General features: G+C 33.3%; 1 protein-coding gene across 1 annotated transcript in view; it reads right to left on the minus strand.

Moving 5' to 3' along the window:
- Positions 1-1,576: 1,576 nt before the first annotated feature.
- LOC106758566 overlaps positions 1,577-20,388 on the minus strand; it is a 56,466-nt gene continuing 37,654 nt past the window's right edge. The window contains exons 10-13 of the mRNA XM_022779886.1: positions 10,107-10,853; positions 9,171-9,998; positions 8,694-8,754; positions 1,577-1,811 (exon numbers count right to left, since the gene is read on the minus strand). Coding sequence (XP_022635607.1) covers positions 8,737-8,754; positions 9,171-9,998; positions 10,107-10,853 — 1,593 coding nt within the window. The 3' untranslated portion in view covers positions 1,577-1,811; positions 8,694-8,736. The remainder of the gene's footprint in view (positions 1,812-8,693; positions 8,755-9,170; positions 9,999-10,106; positions 10,854-20,388) is intronic.

Below are 20,388 nucleotides of genomic sequence, written 5' to 3' on the forward strand. Positions count from 1 at the left end.
AAACAACAAAAAAGCACACAACTCAAGCCCTTTTGATACACGCACAACATGAAACACACACACACAATACCAAAACACAAACCCAACGCTCACAACACAATCAGCAAGGCTCTCGCCCAAGTCAAGAAAATAAGGCAGTAGGTAGGACGACAACAGCGACATTGACTGGTGGAGGTGACGCAATTTGAGAGTGGCGGTCTGAGTGACGTTTGCGAGGACGATAGACGATGCGTTTTAGTGCTCGGGGGCGTTTCTGTGGCGGCCGACGTTGTGATGGCGGTGGCTGGTGACGGCGACGGCGCGGTGGCCAGTCGAGGGCGTGAGTGACGGAGAGAGGCGAGATTGTCGAAGGGCCCTATGCAGTGTTTTCAACGTGTCCGATCAGTTGAAATGCTTGGGTGACCCGGGTTCGTTTTCGGATCCTCCACTGGATTCGGTTTGGCTCTAACCATTGATGGTTGTGTAGCACGATGGTGGCGAGAATGATGGCGGCGCATGCTGACGGCTAGGGTTTTTGTGGAGAAGACGAAATTAATGGGTGAGAATTTTTTTTTAATGGAAATTTTTTATGGTAAGATATTTTCTTTTCCACATGTAATTAACACATAATCCATTCAATTTAATACATAATGCCACATCATTTTAAAAAAAATATATTTTAGCATCTTTTAACGCGTAAGAGAAAACTTAACGGAGAGGGTTTAATTGTCTCATTTTTACAAGTAATAGGATTCGATTGAAACAAAAAAAAATACGATAACCAAATTGAGATTGACACGCAAATATGAAGATCAAATGAGAGTTTAAACCTGTAAATATATGTTAGGTAAGTATATATGCAATTAATGAGTCTGATTTAAATTAGAGGCCTATTACGAGATTTATAAAGGTAAGGAATACTTTTTAAAACCCAATTTTAGTATGAAATCACTAAGAAAAATCGGACCGAACAACTTAAGGATATTTACAAGCTATTTGGTGATAAGACTTAGGAAAACAGGAAAGTTAAGCAACGAGACAGATTCTCGATCCCTTAAATCGAAACAATATGTAAATTTAGGAAACACCAAAAATATATTTATCCTTTTTTCTTTTTGTTTTTGAACACACGGTTTTTAGCACCAAAAGAATCTAAACAACCCACAAAAACCCTGCCAAATTGTAGCTTTATTAAGAGAAAAAGTGCAAAATGCCACAAAAATTTTCTGAGATGTTTTCTTGATATTGGAAAGCTGTATGTAGCTTATGTAAATTGGCCCACCCCTTAAGAATTCCGATATGGTTGATAAGAAGGAGTGGTAGTCCATTCTACTCCCTTAAACAAAAGGCATTACCAAAATACATGACAGAGATATCACACAACATACACTCTGCTCATGCATTTTTGATTTCCTGCAGCCCTACAAGTCTTATTCTAACAAGCATTTCTAAAGATTCAAAAATTGATAGATTTAAAAATATACAAAGAATATAAAATTTAAAAATAACTTAAAAATAAAGGACTAAATTCCTAAAAGCAGTAAATAATGGATGATCTTAAAGTCTCAATTCAAACACATTTTTAAGGTGTGGCAGACATCACATTGTTACGAAGTTCAATCTTCAAAGTATTAAGTTGAGGACTAACATGCATACAGAATATAACTAACTTAATCCCATACAATAGATGGCGATGTAGGTCCACCTTATTTGTATTTCAAGCATTTTAAACAACAAAAAAACAGACTTAGAATAAACTTTTGTTCATGATTCTTGTATCATCATTGTTCCCTCCGTCTCTGAAGGAATGCAATGCGGAAATCACAGCTAACCTAACAAAAAAAAATAAATAAAAAGAAGCACAATTATATGTATAGAAATTTAACTAATTTGTTTCAAATAAAGTAATCAAATTCATGCAATGACAAGAAATGAGAATTATATTCAACTATTCTGATGGGGCATACAGCCCCTTATTACTCTTACTGTATTATTTCTTATACTTACAGTGATCAATGTGTAGTTGGCTACCTAATTTATTCAAATGAAATCTTAAGTATTTTAAAAAGAATTATTTTTGTTGTATGGAGATTTAGAGATCGATCTTATCTTTTAATGTGTCTCCACTTATTAAATAAGAGAGACAATTAAGAGAAATGAATAACAAACGTACGGGTCTCCATACTTTACTTTTCATGTAACCAAATTCGTCAGACTTATCTTTTGCTTATTTTAAACTAGTTATTATAAAAATCCGGTTGGTTTATGAGCATTGTTACATAGGTTAATCTGTTTGCATAATTGATAATTGTTTTGTCAGTTATATTCTTCTTTATATAACTCTTCTGCTCTCTCTTTTTAATCACTAATAATAAAATAAATATTTTCTTCCTTTTGCCCCCTTTTGTCTCTTTCTCCTTATATGGTATTTAGAGCAAAAAATTTTCTCTATGAGTTTGTCATCTTCCGCCACTATCAACTCTGATTCATCTGCTTCCTCTTCCAATTTTCTTCCTCTTACTTTTCATATCCCAATTTCTCTAAAACTTGATGATGACAATTTCTTCTTTGGCACCAACGAGTTCTTGCCACCATTCGGGGACTCAAATTGATGAAGTTCTTGGATATGGATAAGTGACTCCACTAGTGTTAAATGGGTTTTTAATGTCTAACCTTCAAAGTCAGTAAAAGAAAAAGTTAACTTAAAAAATGACTGATGATATTTTTATAAATAAAATGACCAATTAAATGTAAGACCTTTTACATAACCGATGTCATATGTACTTTAGATGTTTGTTAAGGGGGACTAACATCTAATTCTTATTAAAAATTTAAAAAAGCTAACTAGAAAAGAATGTTTTTGAAGAGTTTGACATTGGACAATCAAGGAGCCAACGTCATAATGCATTAGACGTCGAATAATCAACTAGCCAACATCTAATTATTTTTAAATAATTAAATAAAATCTTCTGAAAAAAACATTTATTGTATCGTTATGATATCGGAGAGTCAATTGGCCGATGTCATATCACATTAGATGTTAGAGGGTCCGAAGGACCGACATCTAATTTTGTTTAAATCATTAAAAAATGCAATGCAAAAGTAATTTTTTATACCCATTAGACTTTGGCCCCTCTACTTGTCTGATGTCTAATGTGATATGACGTCGGTTCCATAGAGTATCTGACGGTATTTTACGAATTAAAGAAACGGTGTGAGAGAGCATTTCCCTTCCACTCTTTCTTAGCGCTCTCTCTTCTCAACCTTTTAAACTATTGTAGCGACAAGTGCGACCACCACCAAAAGTAATTTTTGCTTGATTTAACGCAAATGAACGTTGCTTGGATGCTTTGGATATGATTTTCTTTAATTCTGATAGATTGTTTTCATGCATGAACATTATTTTGAACAACGACGAGTTCTCTTTTCTTCCTCACTGGTGTCGACTCCCTAACTTCCATGGTGACACCACCCTCAAATATACACCGTTAGTTTTTAGTTTTTGGTTTTCGATTTACATCACACTGATGTGATTTTGGTGTTTTCCTTTTCCAAATTTTTGGATATCACAATTTTGCATATAGCTTGCTATACCAGCTCTGATGCATTACATCCTATGAGACCCAAAGACTTTTCTTTCAACTTATTTTGCAATATTTGGGGGATTGTTATATTATATTAATATTATAATATTGCAAAATTTAATTGTTGATTAAATGCTTGTTTTAGAACGTTGGTATTGGCAACGGGAAAAAGAAAAACGTTGTATTGCAACGTTTGGAATGAGCAACGTTAATATTTTCTTTAATTGCCCATGGTAACATTTTAAGAGCAAGATCAAAAAATTTAAATGCTTCAACGTTTAAATATTTATTGTTTTTATTATCTTTTATTAATTTTATTCTTCCCTAGTTCTATAATTAGGGAGCACTTCCTCCATTCCAAAATACACCAATTTCATTCTTTCTCATTCTCCTCTTCTCTGAATTTCATTCTTTAGCTCTCTTTTTCTTTAAAATTATTCTGGGTTTGTTTCTATACTCTTTTAAGAGATCCTTGCTAGTTTTGAGATCCTCAGAAATATTCTGAGAAGTTCCTGTTGTATCCTGGGGGACTTGCGCAACACACCGCGGATGAGTCCTTAAGGACAACGACTCTACACGCCTCAGGAAATTTTGTTCGTGATTCTGTCAACTTTTTACAACAGGGCCTAATCTTGTGAGAGTTGAAAAATTGAGATTGATGAACTTGTTACAAACATAATATGGATCAAAGTTAGAAGAATGAACATCACATCAGTGAAAAGTATGAAAATGGGGTTTCTGAGTTCTTGCAATAAGTTTAAGAAGATGCAATCTCTGTGAATGAGACATATTTTCGTTCTTGTGTTCGTTGTCTTAATCAAATACGTCAAGATTTGGGCAACATCCATAATCATCTATTAATATTTGGTATAACGAGGAGTTATACAGTTTGTACTTGGCATGGAGAAGTATCATACAAGCCTACAACGTCACGAGGAACAAATTATGTGGAAGAATGAATCAATGACCATTTAGAGGACAAGGTACGTGATTTTAGTAAAGAAAACTTTGGAAGAACTCATTTATATGATTATCTTAAGTTCGATTCAAGGAAGAATTATATCCAGGATGCTTTAACTTTACTCGACTGTCGACAACTTTGAAATTTTTCAGTTTAAAAGCAAAGAATGGATGAATCAATAAAAGTTTCAGAGTTGTTGGAGTTTTTGAAAGAATGGATGGATGCTTCCAAAAAATAACATGTTATTTATCCGTAATTGCGAGGCGAAGACAATTTTATGTCTAATGGGTTTGGAATACCAAACGATATATGCATGTTTCAATGATTGTGTATTGTACATAGACAAGTTTGCTTCACTGAAGGCGTGTTCAACATGTGGTTTACCACAATTTGAAAAGAAAGTTAATGGAAATAATGGTGATGAAGACAAATATGGTCTACCTGATAAAGTGGTGTGGCACTTGCCTATAATACCTAGGTTAAAATGATTGTTTTCCATTAAAGAATACACGAAGAACCTGAAATGGCACATCGATGAAAAAATTTGGTGTAAAGCTAAGAAACTTAATACTTGGACTTGCTACAAATGGCACAAATCTTTATGGGAAAAATAGTAGCAACCATAGTTTATGGCCAATTTTGTTGATGATTTGTAATCTATCTCCTTTGTTGTGCATGAAGAAAAAAATATATGGTGTTGTCTATGATGATATCGGGTCCTATACAACTTGGAAATGACATTGATGTGTACCTAAAGCTATGAATAGATGATTTGAAAATATTGTAGGAAGAAGGCGTCAAGGATTTTGATTCATACTCTCAAGAAACATTTTGTTTACGTGCAATGATTTCCTAGCATTTGGAAATCTGAGTGGTTACATGTCAACTTGCATGTCCCATTTTTGAAGAAAACTGGAGTTATATTCAATTGAAGCATGGTCAGAAAAATGGGTATATAAGACATCAAAAATTCCTTCCTCAAAATTAATCTCACTGTAGAATGAAAAAAACATTTAATGGACGTTCTAAGGATGAAGTTTTGTTGAGACCCCACAATTGTGCGCAAGTATACAACCGGGTGATCAATATTCTTTAATCTTCCTTATTGATGTAAACTTGATGTATGACATTGTATAGACATGATGCACGTTGAAAAAAATGTATGTGATAGTGTCATCGAGAGTTTACAGTACAAAAAGGAAAGACAAAAGATGGAGCAAAAGCACAACAAGATTTGGCTGACATGAGCGTTTAATTTGAGTTACATCCACAATCAATTGAAAGATGCACCTACCTAACCCTAGTCTGTCACACTCTTTCTAAAAGAGGAAAACAATATTTTATAAGTATTTAAGTAGTGTGAAGGTTCCATAAGGTTACTCTTCAAATATTAATAGTCTTGTTTCCATGCAAGATTTAAAGTTAGTTGGCTTAAAGTCCCATGATTGTTATGTGTTGATGCAACAACTTTTACTAGTAGTTGTTCGTGTCATCTTACCTGTTTCTGTTAAAGGTATTCTAACACATTTTAGAATGTTTTTTAATGCAATTTGACAGAAAGTTATTAACCCTGTGAGATGATTTGGAAAATGAGGCCATCAGACTATTGTATCAATTGAAAATGTATTTTCCACCCTCATTTTTCAATATCATGGTTCATTTGATAGTTTATCTAATAAGGGAAATTCAATTATGTGGGTCAGTTTCCTTGAGGTAGATGTACCTAGTTGGGAGATACATGAGGATTTTAAAGGGATATGTCAAGAATCACTATCGACTGAAAGCTTCAATTATAGAGCGGTACATTATAGAAGAAATAATTGAATTTTACTGAAGTTATATGCCAAGTTGTGAACCAATAGGAGTTCTTGAGAGTAGACATGAATCTAAATGTGAAGGTAAGGGTGTTCGAGGAGTGAAGATTGAAAGTGTTAGTAGGAAAAAAGTTGATCAAGCTCATTTGTACGTCTTAAACAACATCGTTGATGTGATTCCTTAAATTTTGCAACACATTGATGAAATCAAGTCTGTGCACCCACAAATGAGTGAAAAATGATCATTTAATAAACATAACAAAACTTTCTTAGCATAGTTTAAGAAAAAGGTTTATGCGATTTCAAATATTTTTGAAACTCTATTGAGGCTAGCTTGTGGGCCAAACACTGATGTCAAAACATATAGCCGTTGGAGTCTGGGTAGTTAATGAGTTAGTTAGCCATTTTTGTTTGTTCAAAAATTTGTATGTCTATAAATTGTTTTGTTGATTGTATGAGTAACACAACAACAGAAGTGAATCAAGTTATTTTCATAGTAAAGAGTTGTTGAAAGCAGTATGTGTGAAGGACAAGGATACCTTGTACATATTGTACCGAGTTGTTGACAAGTCCAACTTTGAGAAGATTGTAAGTGTGAAATCTTCAAAAGAAGCATGAGATTCAAAAGGCGTATAAAGGGGATGACTGAGTGAAGCAAGTCTAACTTCAAAAGCTCAAGGGTGAATTGAAGACCATGAAGATGAAGGAGGCCGAAGGAGAAGCCAAGTACATAACTTAGGTTGAAACCGTGGCAAAGCAACTTGGCAAAAGCGGAGAGACGATACCTGGTAGCTAAGTTGTGGAGAAGATTTTGATGTTGTTAACTAAAGATTTCAAGAATGTGGTTTGTGCAATTGAGGAATCTAAAGACTTATCATTGTTCACGGTTGAAAAGCTTGTTGGGTCCCTTTAGACGTATGTGGAAGAAGAAGAAAAGGGCGGAGCCACTTGAGCAACTACTTCAAATGAAGGAAGAGACTCAAAACACTCATGGGAGAGGACGAGATCGAAGAGGTAGAGGAACTGATCCTAGTAATAAAAGTCTAGGACACAAAGAAGAGAAAGAACAATCGATAAAAATTGGTGCGAAAAATTGGTGCACTATAAGGCTGAATGGATAGATATATTCTGAATATAAGGCAAAAGATATTAATGCAGAAGTGCAACTGCTGTTTTTACTGAGATACTCTGAATATAGTCTCTTCTTTCTGAACTTCACATCAATGGAGGAATACCAAAGGTTTATTATGATAATTTAGTTGTTGTTTTCATAACTTCAAATCCATTGATGCATTCCAAGTTCAAGCATTTTGAAATTGACCTTCAACTTGTTTGTGATCACATCCAGCAACATCACATTCAGTTGATTCACATTTCAGCCATGTGTGAAGTTGTCGACATCTTTGCCAAACTGTTTCAAGATCTTCCTTTGCTACTATTAGAAATAAACTTATATGGTTTTCCATTGATATGATCTTGAAGGCTATTTGGGTTTTATTATAATTTTTATCTTTTAATTAAATATAGGAAATAATCATTCATGTAATGAGAATTAAATGAAGTATTATAGTAGATATTAAATATTAGTTATTGACAATTGTAATACAAACTAACTATATATGAATTCTATCATAAAATAAAAAATTGAGTTTTCTCTGAGTGTTTATTTTTTTGGAGTTCTACCTTATAATAATCCTAATTTTTATCGTATTAAACCATCCTCATGACTTATCACTTACATTTTTCAAATTTTCTTAATGTAACATTAATATCATTTCTCAGATTGAATATCAAAACAGACCTACCCTTGATTTTTCATCATCCATATCTCACAATAAGTTTGAGGGGTATTACATAGTGTAATCTATTTGTATAACTGATAAGTGTTTTATCAGTTATATTCTTCTTTATATAACTATATGCTCTCTGTTTTTAATCAATAATAATAGAATAATCCTTTTCTTCCTTTTGCACACATTTTTTCTCTGTCTCCTTATAAGCGTTTCTAATTAAGCTCGTTAAACAATGGAATATTTATGATATATTTGAGACAGAAATAATTTAACAATATAATGAATATGACTTTTGAAGATATATACAATGGAAGAAAGGTCTCAAAGATAAATGAGAAACATATAAGTTGCTAATTTTGGGTAAAATATGGACTTGAATTAATGAATTTTAACTAGAAAATGATGTTGAAATAAAAAGAAAGAGAGAATTTAAGAGTTTCGAGATACAAAAATTTATAATGAATGAATTTTATTGTATTAAGATTTAAAAGGGAAGTGAATTTGCAGTATGGTTGACATGCAGGAATAAGAACTCCAAATGCAGAAATACATATATACTTACCAAATGGTAGAGGAAGAAGAACTCCAAACGCTCATTACTGTCATCATGACTCATGGATTACCTGAATATATATGAAAAATAGTGAGTTGATAGGAAACACTTTATATAAAAGACTCCGGTTTTTTTTTAAGTTAAAAGATTTTATAAAGAACCTGAGATTGTTCGTAGGACAAAGATTGTAATGAGATCTTACTCAATTTACTATGAAAGTTTTGATATTGTATTGAAAAAGACACTTTCCATTTCAATTATACCTTCCTTTCTATTTTGTTTTTTTCTCTCTTTTATATTAAGCCACTTAGAAACACACACTTTATTATATCTGAAATTCATTCAGTATTGCAAAATGACAGATTGCATCAAAATAACGGACAAGCACCAATGAGTTTCATTCTAAAAGTATGATGAGTGAAGAAAAGACTTAGGATATATAACATCATTCTATTACGTACTAAAATATTATTAAAGAGTTCTTACCTGATTGGGAAATAACTTTTGGATCTTTGTGTAAAGATCGCTGTGAAATGTTAAATCAGAATGTTTTGATGTTCGAATATCCAAAAACATTGGCACTTTAATGATTCCTTGAGAGAAAGTTATCATATTGGGACATTCAGCTACCATCACGTTTTTCAAATATGAGCATTGCAAAGTGGCATTCCCTGAATAAAAGCTTATAAGCTTTGGCAAGGAATTCAGCTCAATTGATCTGAGCCGTATAAATACTATCTCATCACAATCATCTTCATCGTCTTTTTTCACAATTTCTTTGATTGATTCACACTTCTGTATTTTTACAGTCTCAAGTTTCACCAAACTTTTGAGGGTTGCAAATGTGAATAAATATTCCATCTTTTCACAGAGCTTCACGTATAACTCTTTAAGATTGATGAATGACACTGCACACGAAACTAATTTTTCTACTAGAGGGCAACTGCACAGCTTTAACAATTCAAGTTTTTCAGTGTATGGTTGTACCCACGGGTGCTCTAAACCCACCCATTCTAACTCTTTTAGTTCCATCAAGACTAAATTTTTAAATCTCACAAGTACTTTGTCGTGAACTTCAACCTTTTGAGAGGGAAATATCTCTTTTATACCAAAGCATTTATCTATATAAAGTTCTTCTAAATTGGGTACCCTGTGAAAGAAATCAAAAGGCAGAATACCTTTCTCATTGTTATCATCCTCAAAGCAGAAATAAAGAAGATTTAATTTACAAAGAAGGTCTTGTGGCAAACGTGCATCACTCATAAGCTTCATGTTTTCCTCATTGAACGTTAATCCCATCAGATTAGGACAAACCTAGCAATTAAAGTCAAATAAATTCAAAAGAGAATGTGTTATTACAAGAGGAAAATATATCAATCAAAAGAAAAGGAAACACAAGTTTAAATTATAATGCTTCATTACCTTTTCAATCGAGAACAAAGGTTGTTGTAACAAGTTAGTTGGAGCCTCCGAAACTTCTTTTTTACTATCATCATCAAAGTTTGATGTGAATAGCTTCAGCTTAGGACAACATGCCACATATAACTCATCTAACAAGGGACATTCTAGATGATGCTTTCCAGGGTAAAAGCAACTCAACAGTGGCATCTTTTCAAGACCTAGACGTGATAAACAAGGGAATTCAAGCATTATTGGCGTTCCATGTTCAATTTCATCTTCCCTTCCAACTATTTCTACCATTTTCTCACACTCCTCTAATTCAAGTTTCTTCAACTTCCCAAGATTTTTGGCAAGTGATAAAGGGAACAGTGTTATCAAACTTCCACAACCATTAACAACCACTTCTGGCAAATTATGAAAGCTGATAATTCCTGTGGAATTTTCCTTCCATACATGTTTCAAATTTGACAACTTGTTTAAAGTAAGTTTTTTCAAGCCAAAAACTACTCCCTTGGTCTTGACCTCACTCTCGTCAATGTCGAATATTATTTGTATTGCATCGGAATTTTTCACATTCAATTCTTCTAAGTTCTTCAAGTAAGGAAGTACATGAGATGGAATTAAAATAGTTCTATTGCATGCTGCATCAAATTCCAATTTCTTGAAACTACCAAAAAAATTGTCCAAAACAATAGGTTTTGTGTGGTGAACTCCAGACATCCCAAGATACTCTTCAAGTATCATACGCTTTGAATATTCCATAAATTCCTTCCAAGTCAAGAAACTCAACGTCAGAATAATGGACAAGTTTCATATACTTTAAAATTGACTAAGATCACTTAACTTTTCTTTCGATTCTCGAAAACAATATGTGCATCATTAATTGACATGTATAACATGTTTTTTCTGATTAAATTATGAGCTTAATTTTTATGTAATATTTATCATTTTGACATTGTCAGCATTTTTAGTATTTTGAGATTGTGGAAAGAATATTTGATGGGATAGAGAAAATTTGGAAATAGTAGAATGTGAAAATAGTAGTTAGTAGAAGTATTTTTTTTGTAATTGTCTTACATCTAATGGTAGAGTACATGAGTATTTATAGATCTATAGATTTTTCTAGAAAATCTTCTGCGAAATGTTCTGGATTTTTAACTATGTAGAATGTTCTTGGTTTTTTTTTCTTCATATCTCATTCTTTTCTACAATATTCTAGAATTTGTATTACTTTGAAAAACTTGTCTTAGGATTGTCCATATTCTACTAGAATTTGCATTACATTGTAGTATTCTTCCTTGTTGCAAATTTAGTAACTCCAAACATAAACATATATAGGTGGCAATAGTTCAAATCTTGGTCGTCTTTGTAAAGTTTTCATAAAATTATTTGCAGTTTGGTCTTCTGTTGGACAATACTCGAGTCAGATTATTTTAATTGTCTCTTCATCTCGAATGAAGTGATATTTAATGGCTATGTGGTTTTTTCATTGATGATGGACTAGACTTTATGCTATTGCTATTGTCAATTTGTTATCACAATAGATAATATTCGACACATCTTGCGGTTCACCAATTTCTTTAAATATTCTTTGTAACCATATTGCTTGACTCGTGGTTTCAGTAGTTGCTATATACTCTACTTTTGTTGTTGATTGTGCCACGATTGCTTACTTCTTTGATGCCCAAGATAAAATACCTGATCCTAGTGAGAAAGCGTTTCCTGACATACACATCATGTTGTCCATTAATCTTGTCAAATAACTATTTGTGTAGCCTATCATCCTTGAGTTAGTTACCCATTTCTTCAAGTATTCTTTTTCCTATTCCATAATAAATATGACCTGGCTTTTACATGAATCTTGATAAAGGACTTGTATTATACATAATATATGGTCGTGTGGTTGAGATACATGAGACTTCCAATAAAACGCCTGTAGTGTGATGCATCTACTTCTTGTGCTCCATCATTTTTTTTGTAGCTTCTCGTTTACCACTATTGGAGTAGTGACATGTTTACAATCATTCAACTTGAACTTCTTTAATGGAGCTTCAATATATTTATTTTGAGCTATAAATATTCCTTCTTTTGTTTGTTTCACCTCTATATTAAGGAATAGTTCATCAAGCTACGATCCATGAGATGGTAGTGACCTTGTGCCTTAATATATAGTATTGACTTACTCTTGTTTTTCTTGAATCCTTGATCGATAATGTAGGAGTTGGGATATTAATACATTATTTTGTATTATTAAGTTTGTTATTGGAATATCTTTTATTAATGAAATGAGTATTTTTTTAACAAGTATAATGTGGCTTAATTGTGAGAGTTTGTTGTAGTGAGTTAAAGGTAACGTGTTATAATCCTAAGTGGTGCAAATAATGTTTAATTTATTTTATAAATGTTTTATTTACTTTCTTTTTCCCTAGCAGATCACAACCAACCCTACCTTTTCCTTTCATTTCTTTCTATCGGTCGTGAGAACTTAGGGTTACTATATGTTTTGAATAAACCAGTGTCCAAGGAAAGGTAAACGTGTTTGGTGTTGACTATATATAAAACCCGAAACATGGATGGATGAGTTTATTTGTACACGAATAGGCAGTGTGCTTCGAATGGTTTTTTGGTTGAACCATATTTGTGGTTTGTTAAATTCTCGATACTAGTTGTCTGGCTGCGTCAACTCCCTACTCTACTACACTTTATCCTACATGCATTTCTCCTTATTCTTCTACACTATTGTGGCATGTAAAATCTGCGTAAGTTCATGGTTCTTCTATACTATTGTGGGTTGTAAAATCAGCATAAATTCAAGGCTATTATATACTCTTATGATGTTTGCCATATCTTTCCCACAAAAATATGATTTTAGTACTTCAACAACAATTTTGAGGGTTCAAGTCATTTTAATCCATACTAAATTTAGTGTTTGGAACTTAAAATAATATTGTTTTTGAAATATTAAAGATTAATTCTTTTTTAAATTAAAGATTAAAGATTAATCCAAAGCCACATTTGTCTTAATTTTCTATTAATAAAAGCATAATTAGACCTTTTATTGAGAGAGATAAAAAGAATAAAAATATTAAAAGAGAACAACACTCTATCTCATTTATTAAAAAAATATAAGTCAGTGTTTACTTTGACAGCGGTTATTAATACATCAATACATTTGTTATTTGTTATGTTGTTTTGTATATAAAGCACACATATACTTACAGGTTAATTCAATCAAACAGAACATTTAGTAAAAAGACTTTTATCTGTTCCTTTCTTCGTTTCCTTTCTTTATCACTCGGTGCACATTTTTCTTTGCTAGTCCAACAAAACTGGTATCCAGAGTTCAGGTTGAAGACTTGGGAGCTCCATAAATCATCAAGGCTTGGTGGAGGCTTGGCAGAAAGGTGGTCGAAGCAAGAAGAAGATCAAGATTTTGTTTCTTGGTCAAAGATTGTGGGTGTTTAGGATGGCTAGCAACGACATTTCATTAGCTAATCTACCAATTATCATGGAGAAAAATTAGAATAGATGGAGTACTCAGATGAGACTATTATTCAGATACCAAGACGTGAATGAGGTAGTTGAATGGAAGTTTCAAGAACTGCCGATAGGTGCTGCAGATGAAAGAAAGGCTGAGGAAAGAAAGAAGGATAATAAAGCGTTGTTTCTAATCCACCAATGTGTGGATGATGCGCACTTCGAAAAGATCCAACATGCAAAGACAGCGAGAGAAGCATGGAGCATTCTTGTTAGATGTCATACTGGAGAAGAAAAAATAAAGAAGGTCAAGTTAAAGACATTGAGAAGGCAGTATGAATTGTTGCAGATGTTGGAGGGTGATAGAGTCAGAGAATACTTTGATAGAGTCAGGTGCGGTGGAGGAAAAGGGTAGTCTGGAGAAGTATCAGAAGAAGAAAGATAGGAAGAGCATAGAGTGTTACAACTGCCATAAATTTGGACACTTTGCGTATAAGTGTTATGCCAATAAAGGGAAGCAGAAGAAGCACCAAAGCAAGGAGACTTAACAAGCTTAAGAAGACTCAGACTCAGAACCCATCACTCTAATGGTAACCATGTCTGCAACTAACTCTGAGTCTCAAGACAAGATGTGGTATTTAGATTTGGGATGCTCGAATCACATGACTTATCACAGAGAATGGTTGGTGAATTTTGATGAATCCAAGAAGAGTAAGGTGAAGGTTGCAGATTATAATATCTTAAAGGTAGAAGGAATTGGAGATGTGATTATCAGGAGGAAAGATGGTTCATAGGCCAGAATCACCAATGTGCTGCTTGTTCCAGAAATAAAATGTAACTTGCTGAGTATTGGCCAGTTGGTGGATAAAGGTTTCACGGCTGTGATGGGAAACCGTGACAAGATGGACTTGTATGATGGCAATAAAGATTTGATCTTGAGGTGCAAGATTTCTAAAAACAGAACATTCCAAGTTAACATGGATGCTGTAGAAAACTTGGAGTGTATGTTAGTTGTGAAAGTGGATGAAAGCTGGACTTGGCATTCAAGGTTTTGGTCATTTGATTTTCAAAGACCTGAAGCGCCTTAGAGAGAAGATGGTATTTGGAATGCCTAAAATCACTATACCCGAGAGTGTATGTGAATCATGCTTGGCTGGAAAACAAACCAGAAAACCATTTAAGTCGGAGATGAAATCAAGAGCAAAGGATTGCTTGAAGGTGGTGTATTATGAAATATGTTGACCGTTTGAGGTATCTTCTTTGGTTGGAAACAAATACTTTATGACTTTTGTTGATGAATTCAGCAAGATGGTATGGTTATATGTGATCAAAATGAAGAGTGATGCACTTGATGTCTTCATAAAGTTCAAAGCAGATGCAGAAAGGAAGAGTGGAAAGCAATTGAAGATCCTACGAACGGATGGAGGGGGAGAATATACTTCTGGAGATTTTAAGAATCATTGTCAGACATGTGGGATAGTGCACGAAGTCACAACCTCTACACACCACAGCATAATGGTTTGACAGAGAGGAGAAACCGTACTATTGTAAACATGGTCAAATATCTCTTAAAGGAGAAGAATTTGCCACATAAATTTTGGGGAGAGGTTGTATCCACATTTGTCCACATTCTCAACAGATGCTCAACAAAGAGATTAGAGGGCAAGGTGCCTCTAGAAGTCTTGACTGGAGTGAAGCCAACAATTTGCTATTTTAAGGTGTTTGGCTCACTGGCTTACAACCATATAGCAGAGTAGAAGCGCACAAAACTACATGACAAGAGTGAAGCAATGATATTTGTTGGATATCATGCTACTAGTGCCTACAAGCTGTGTGATCTAATTAAGGAGAAAATGGTGTTGAGTAGGGATGCAATTGTGCTCAAGGATGAAAGCTGGAACTGGAATGAGATGCAATTCAATTTGAAGAAGGCAAAGGTGAATGGTGTCATTGACTATCCTACTTCTGCAGAGCAAATAGAAGAAACTGTAGATGTTAATAGCTCATCTCACCATACTGTGATGCAAAGACATCAAAGGTACAGGGTGATTCCTAGAGATTATACAATTTTGAAGTCTACTCAGATGCACAAATTGATAAGAGAGGAAAGTTGGTACATATAGCCTTAATGGTTGGAGCATAACCATTGAATGAGGTTGAAGCAATGGAGCAACCGGTTTGGAGTAGGGCAATGGAGGAAGAAATTCAATCAATAGAGAGGAATGAAACCTGGAGGTTGGTAGACCTCCCAGCTGGAAAACAAAGCATAAGTGTGAAGTGGATTTTTAAGATGAAATTGAATCCAGATGAAAGAATTTCGAAGCACAAGGCAAGGCTTGTGGTGAAAGGCTTTCTCCAAAAGCAAGGTCTAGACTACTCTGAGGTGCCTACACCAATGGCACACATGGAAACAATCAGATTGGTTATTGCAATGGCTTGTGCAAGAGAATGGCCATTATACCATCTGGATGTTTAATCTGCTTTTCTTCATGGACCATTGGAGGAAGAGGTTTATGTGCAGTAGCCTCCTGGCTTCATTGAGAAAGGGAAGGAACATCAGGTGCATAGGCTACAAAAGGCCTTATACGGGCTGAAACAAGCTCTAAGAGCTTGGAATAAGTGGATTGATTCCTACTTGATAAATCAGAAGTTCGGTAGATGTGCAGCTGAACATGGTATATATGTGAAGGGAGATGTTGTGAAGGAACTGATCTTTATCTGCCTATATGTGGATGACTTACTTGTCACTGCATCAAGTCCATGATTCATAGATGAGTTCAAGAAGGTTATGAAAGAGGAATTTGAAATGACTTATTTGGGAACATTAAACTACTTTCTGTGTATTGAGTTCACTCGTACAACTAGTGGTTTGGTGCTACATCAGAAGAAATATGCAGGTGAATTACTGAAATGGTTTAAGATGTTAGATTGCAATTCTGCAAGAAGACCTATGGAGGCAAATTTGAAGCTAATGAAGGATGATGCTGAAGAAGATGCGTATGAAACAAAATTTAGACAGATCATTGGATCTCTTCGGTTCTTGTGCAATAACAAACCTGATCTAGCATTTAGTGCAAGGTGATTAACAAGTTTATGAGCAAACCGAAGAAAACACACATGATGGCTGCGAAGAGGGTGCTACGGTATATCAAAGGCAAAATGGACTGTGGTATATTATTTCCTATTGGAAGGAAGAATGTTGCAGAAGAAATAACAGGTTACACAGACTCAGATTATGGATGAGATTTGGGAACATTAAACTATATTCTGGGTATTTAGTTCACTCGTACAACTAGTGGTTTGGTGCTACATCAGAAGAAATATACAGGTGAATTACTGAAACGATTTAAGATGTTGGAGTGCAATGCTGCTAGAAGCCCTATGGAGGCAAATTTGAAGCTAATGAAGGATGAGGTTGAAGAAGATGCGAATGAAACAAAATTTAGATAGATCATTGGATCTCTTCGGTTCTTGTGCAATAGCATATTGATATAGCATTTAGTGTGGGGTGATTAACATGTTTATGAGCAAACCGAAGAAAACACATATGATGGCTGCGAAAAGGGTGCTACAATGTATCAAAGGCACAATGGACTATGGTGTATTATTTCCTATTGGAAGGAAGAATGTTGTAGAAGAAATAACAGGTTACACGGACTTAGATTATGGAGGAGATCTGATTGAGAGAAAAAGCACTTCAGGTTATATCTTCATGGTGAATGATGCTCCTATTTCTCGGTGCTCTAAAAAAACAACAGGTGGTGGCACTCTCAAGCTGTCAAGCTGAGTATATTGCAGGAAGCTTTGCTGCTTGTCAAGCCGTATGGATCAACGAGCTGATGGAAGAGTTGAAGTTGTCTTCAGTGAAGCCAACATAATTGAAGATTGATAATGTTTCAGCAATCAACTTGGCTAAGAATCCGATTAACAATGAGAGGAGTAAGCATATAGAGGTTAAGTTTCACTTCTTAAGGGACATGGTAGATAAGGGAAGAATTGCTCTGGCCTACTGCAAAACTGAAGGGCAGTTGGCAGATTTGCTAACCAAGCCTTTGAAGGTTGATAGGTTTAATGCGTTGAAAGCAAGTTTAGGAATTGTTTCTCTTAAACATATGACTTGGGGGAGTATTAAGAAATATAAGTCAGTGTTTACTTTGATAGTTGGTATTAATACAATAAGATATCTGTTATGTTGTTTTGTATATAAAGCACACATATACTTACAATTTAATTCAATCAAACAGAACATTAAGTAAAAAGACTTTTCTCTGTTCCCTTTCTTCGTTTCCTTTCTCTGTCACTCTCTGCACGTTTCCCTTTGCCAGTCCAACAATTAATATTTAGGATAATTTTTAGAGAAAAATAAGTAACTTTAAAACAAATTTACTCATATAACTAAATTATCTATTTTTTGATAAAGATGAATTAACTAATCATAATTAAAGCGGAAGATCTTATGAAAAAGAAAAGGATATTTCACCCTGCACCTCTCTTTTTTCCTCTAAACCTTCAAATTACAAATATGGCCTTCAATTTTTTTTTATTTTTTATTTTTACTTTTCTTTTCTTTCTTCACTCACTACATCCTTTTATTTCTTAACTGGCTTTCGAAAGCCGATTACGAATTCAACTATTTAAGGTTTAAAATACATTTTGCTCTTAATCAGCTTTCCAAAGTCTGCAAACTTTTAACTAGTTTTTAAAATATGTTTAAGAAATAAACGTATTTACGAATGAACACACTTTAAAATAAAGAAAGTACTTTGATATATGTTTATTCTTTAAACGTATTTACGGAAAAACGTATTAAATTTAAATAACAAATATTAAATTTTTGAAATATCAAAATGAAACAAACAAAACAGGAAAAAACAACAATTAAAAAAATTTAACAAAATTTCAAATAAAAAATAAAAACCAAATATAATTACAATATTTTAAAAAATTCAAATAAAAATTTAAAAATAACAACCAAATATTTTTTTTTGCTTGAAATGATATTGATTTTTGTTATTTGTTTATAACTGTTTAATTTAATTTGGGTTAAATATGTTTTTAGTCCCTATATTTTGAGGCGAGATTTTGGTTTTAGTTCCTTTTTCAAATTAAGGTACAATTTAGTTCTTCAACTTTAGAAAAACTCTGTTTTTAGTCCTTTTTATCAAATTTTTTTAACTTTATTTACTGTTTCAAACTACTAAAACCAGAGTTTTCTAAAGTTAAAGGACTAAATTGTACCTTAATTTGAGAGATGGACTAAAACCAAAATCGCTCCAAAGTAAAGGAACTAAAAACATATTTAACCCATTTAATTTTAATTGACTTTTTTTTTAAATTTAAAATCATTTAACACATTTTAAACTTAAAATCATTGAATTCTTAACCGGCCTTCAAATGTCAATTAAAGAGTAAAAGGGAGGCTATGAGTGAAAAGAGAAGAGAAAGGTAAAAAAGAAAAAATAATTTAATAAAACATTGAATATCATATTTGTAATTTTGGAGCACATGAAAAAAAAGAAGAGAGGTGCAGGGTGAAAACACCCAAAAGAAAATTTCATCTAAAGAAATATAAGGCCAAGAGATCCAATTAGAATCAGGTAGAAAAATAATAAAGAAAAAGTATAAAAGGATAAAAAATCTGTTGTTTAGGCTCAGTAAAAGAATGAGCAAATATATATGAAAAAAAAAAGGAGAAAAAAAATTAGAATATATAAAAGTAAGAAAGAGAAAGCAAAATATATGTGTTGAATTAAATGTAAATGAGGAGAAAAGGAAGTTGAAGAAGAGGAAGCAAAGTAAACATGGGATATTTATAAAGTCAATAGGGTGACTAATGTAACAACTTAATCTTTTAAATTTTACCATAACAGTAAAAATAATTAACTTTTAATATTTTATTTTCAAAGGCAACCTATTCAAAATTAACTCAAATTAATTATAGTTTATATTGGGGTGAGTAATCTCGAAGCTAATTAACTTTTAAATTTATCCGAGTGATTATATTTATGTCTCCTGAGAGTTTATTTAAATGTTTTGTAAAACTTGCTCTCTTTCTCTTCCAACCACATTCTGAACTCTTTCTCTTTGTTCTGGTTAAAAAAAAAAAAAAAAAACTAACTGTACAGTTTCATCTCGCATCTTCCCTTTCTCCTTAACTAGGGCCTGAACAGGAGAACATCTCAACTCCACTCACCTTATATCAGCCTTAGGGTAAGTGAATGTTTCTATCCTAATTTTTTGTAAGTCACCTTGAGATTACATGCAAGCACCCTCTTTTTCTCTTACATGTGCCATTAGAAAGCTTCTTAGGAATATTCTTTTGTTTGTGGTTTCAAGGAACGTTTGGAGTATTCACTTGAGTTTTTCGTGGTTCTAGAGGTACCTTGAAACTTGGGAACCTTGGAGCATCTTGACACGGGTAGATTCTGTTCAGCTCAACTATGTGAGAGAAGCTACGTTTTTCACAAATTGAATGTTGATTTTTCTCTCAATTGGTCATGTTGAATCTGTGTGTTAGTACTATTGTTATGATGCATTATGGGTGTTTTGATCCATAAGTTGCATGTTTCAGTACTGTTGTATGTTTCTTTTTACTCTATTTTAATGGTTAGAATTTTCTACTATGGAAGCTTGAGTTGTGGATCCTTGGGTGAGTGAGTTGAACATGCTTTGTATTTGGGGAAATTCATGGATTTTATGGACTATTGAATGAAATGAGTTTTAAATGGAGCAATTAAATCAATCAGTACTAGTTCATAATGTTTTGAACCATATAAAAGTTTATAAAAATGAAGATTGCCAATTGGTGAAATTGAACAACTTAAAA

This window comes from Vigna radiata, chromosome 4 (assembly GCF_000741045.1).
Source record: "Vigna radiata var. radiata cultivar VC1973A chromosome 4, Vradiata_ver6, whole genome shotgun sequence".
NCBI lineage: Eukaryota > Viridiplantae > Streptophyta > Magnoliopsida > Fabales > Fabaceae > Vigna > Vigna radiata.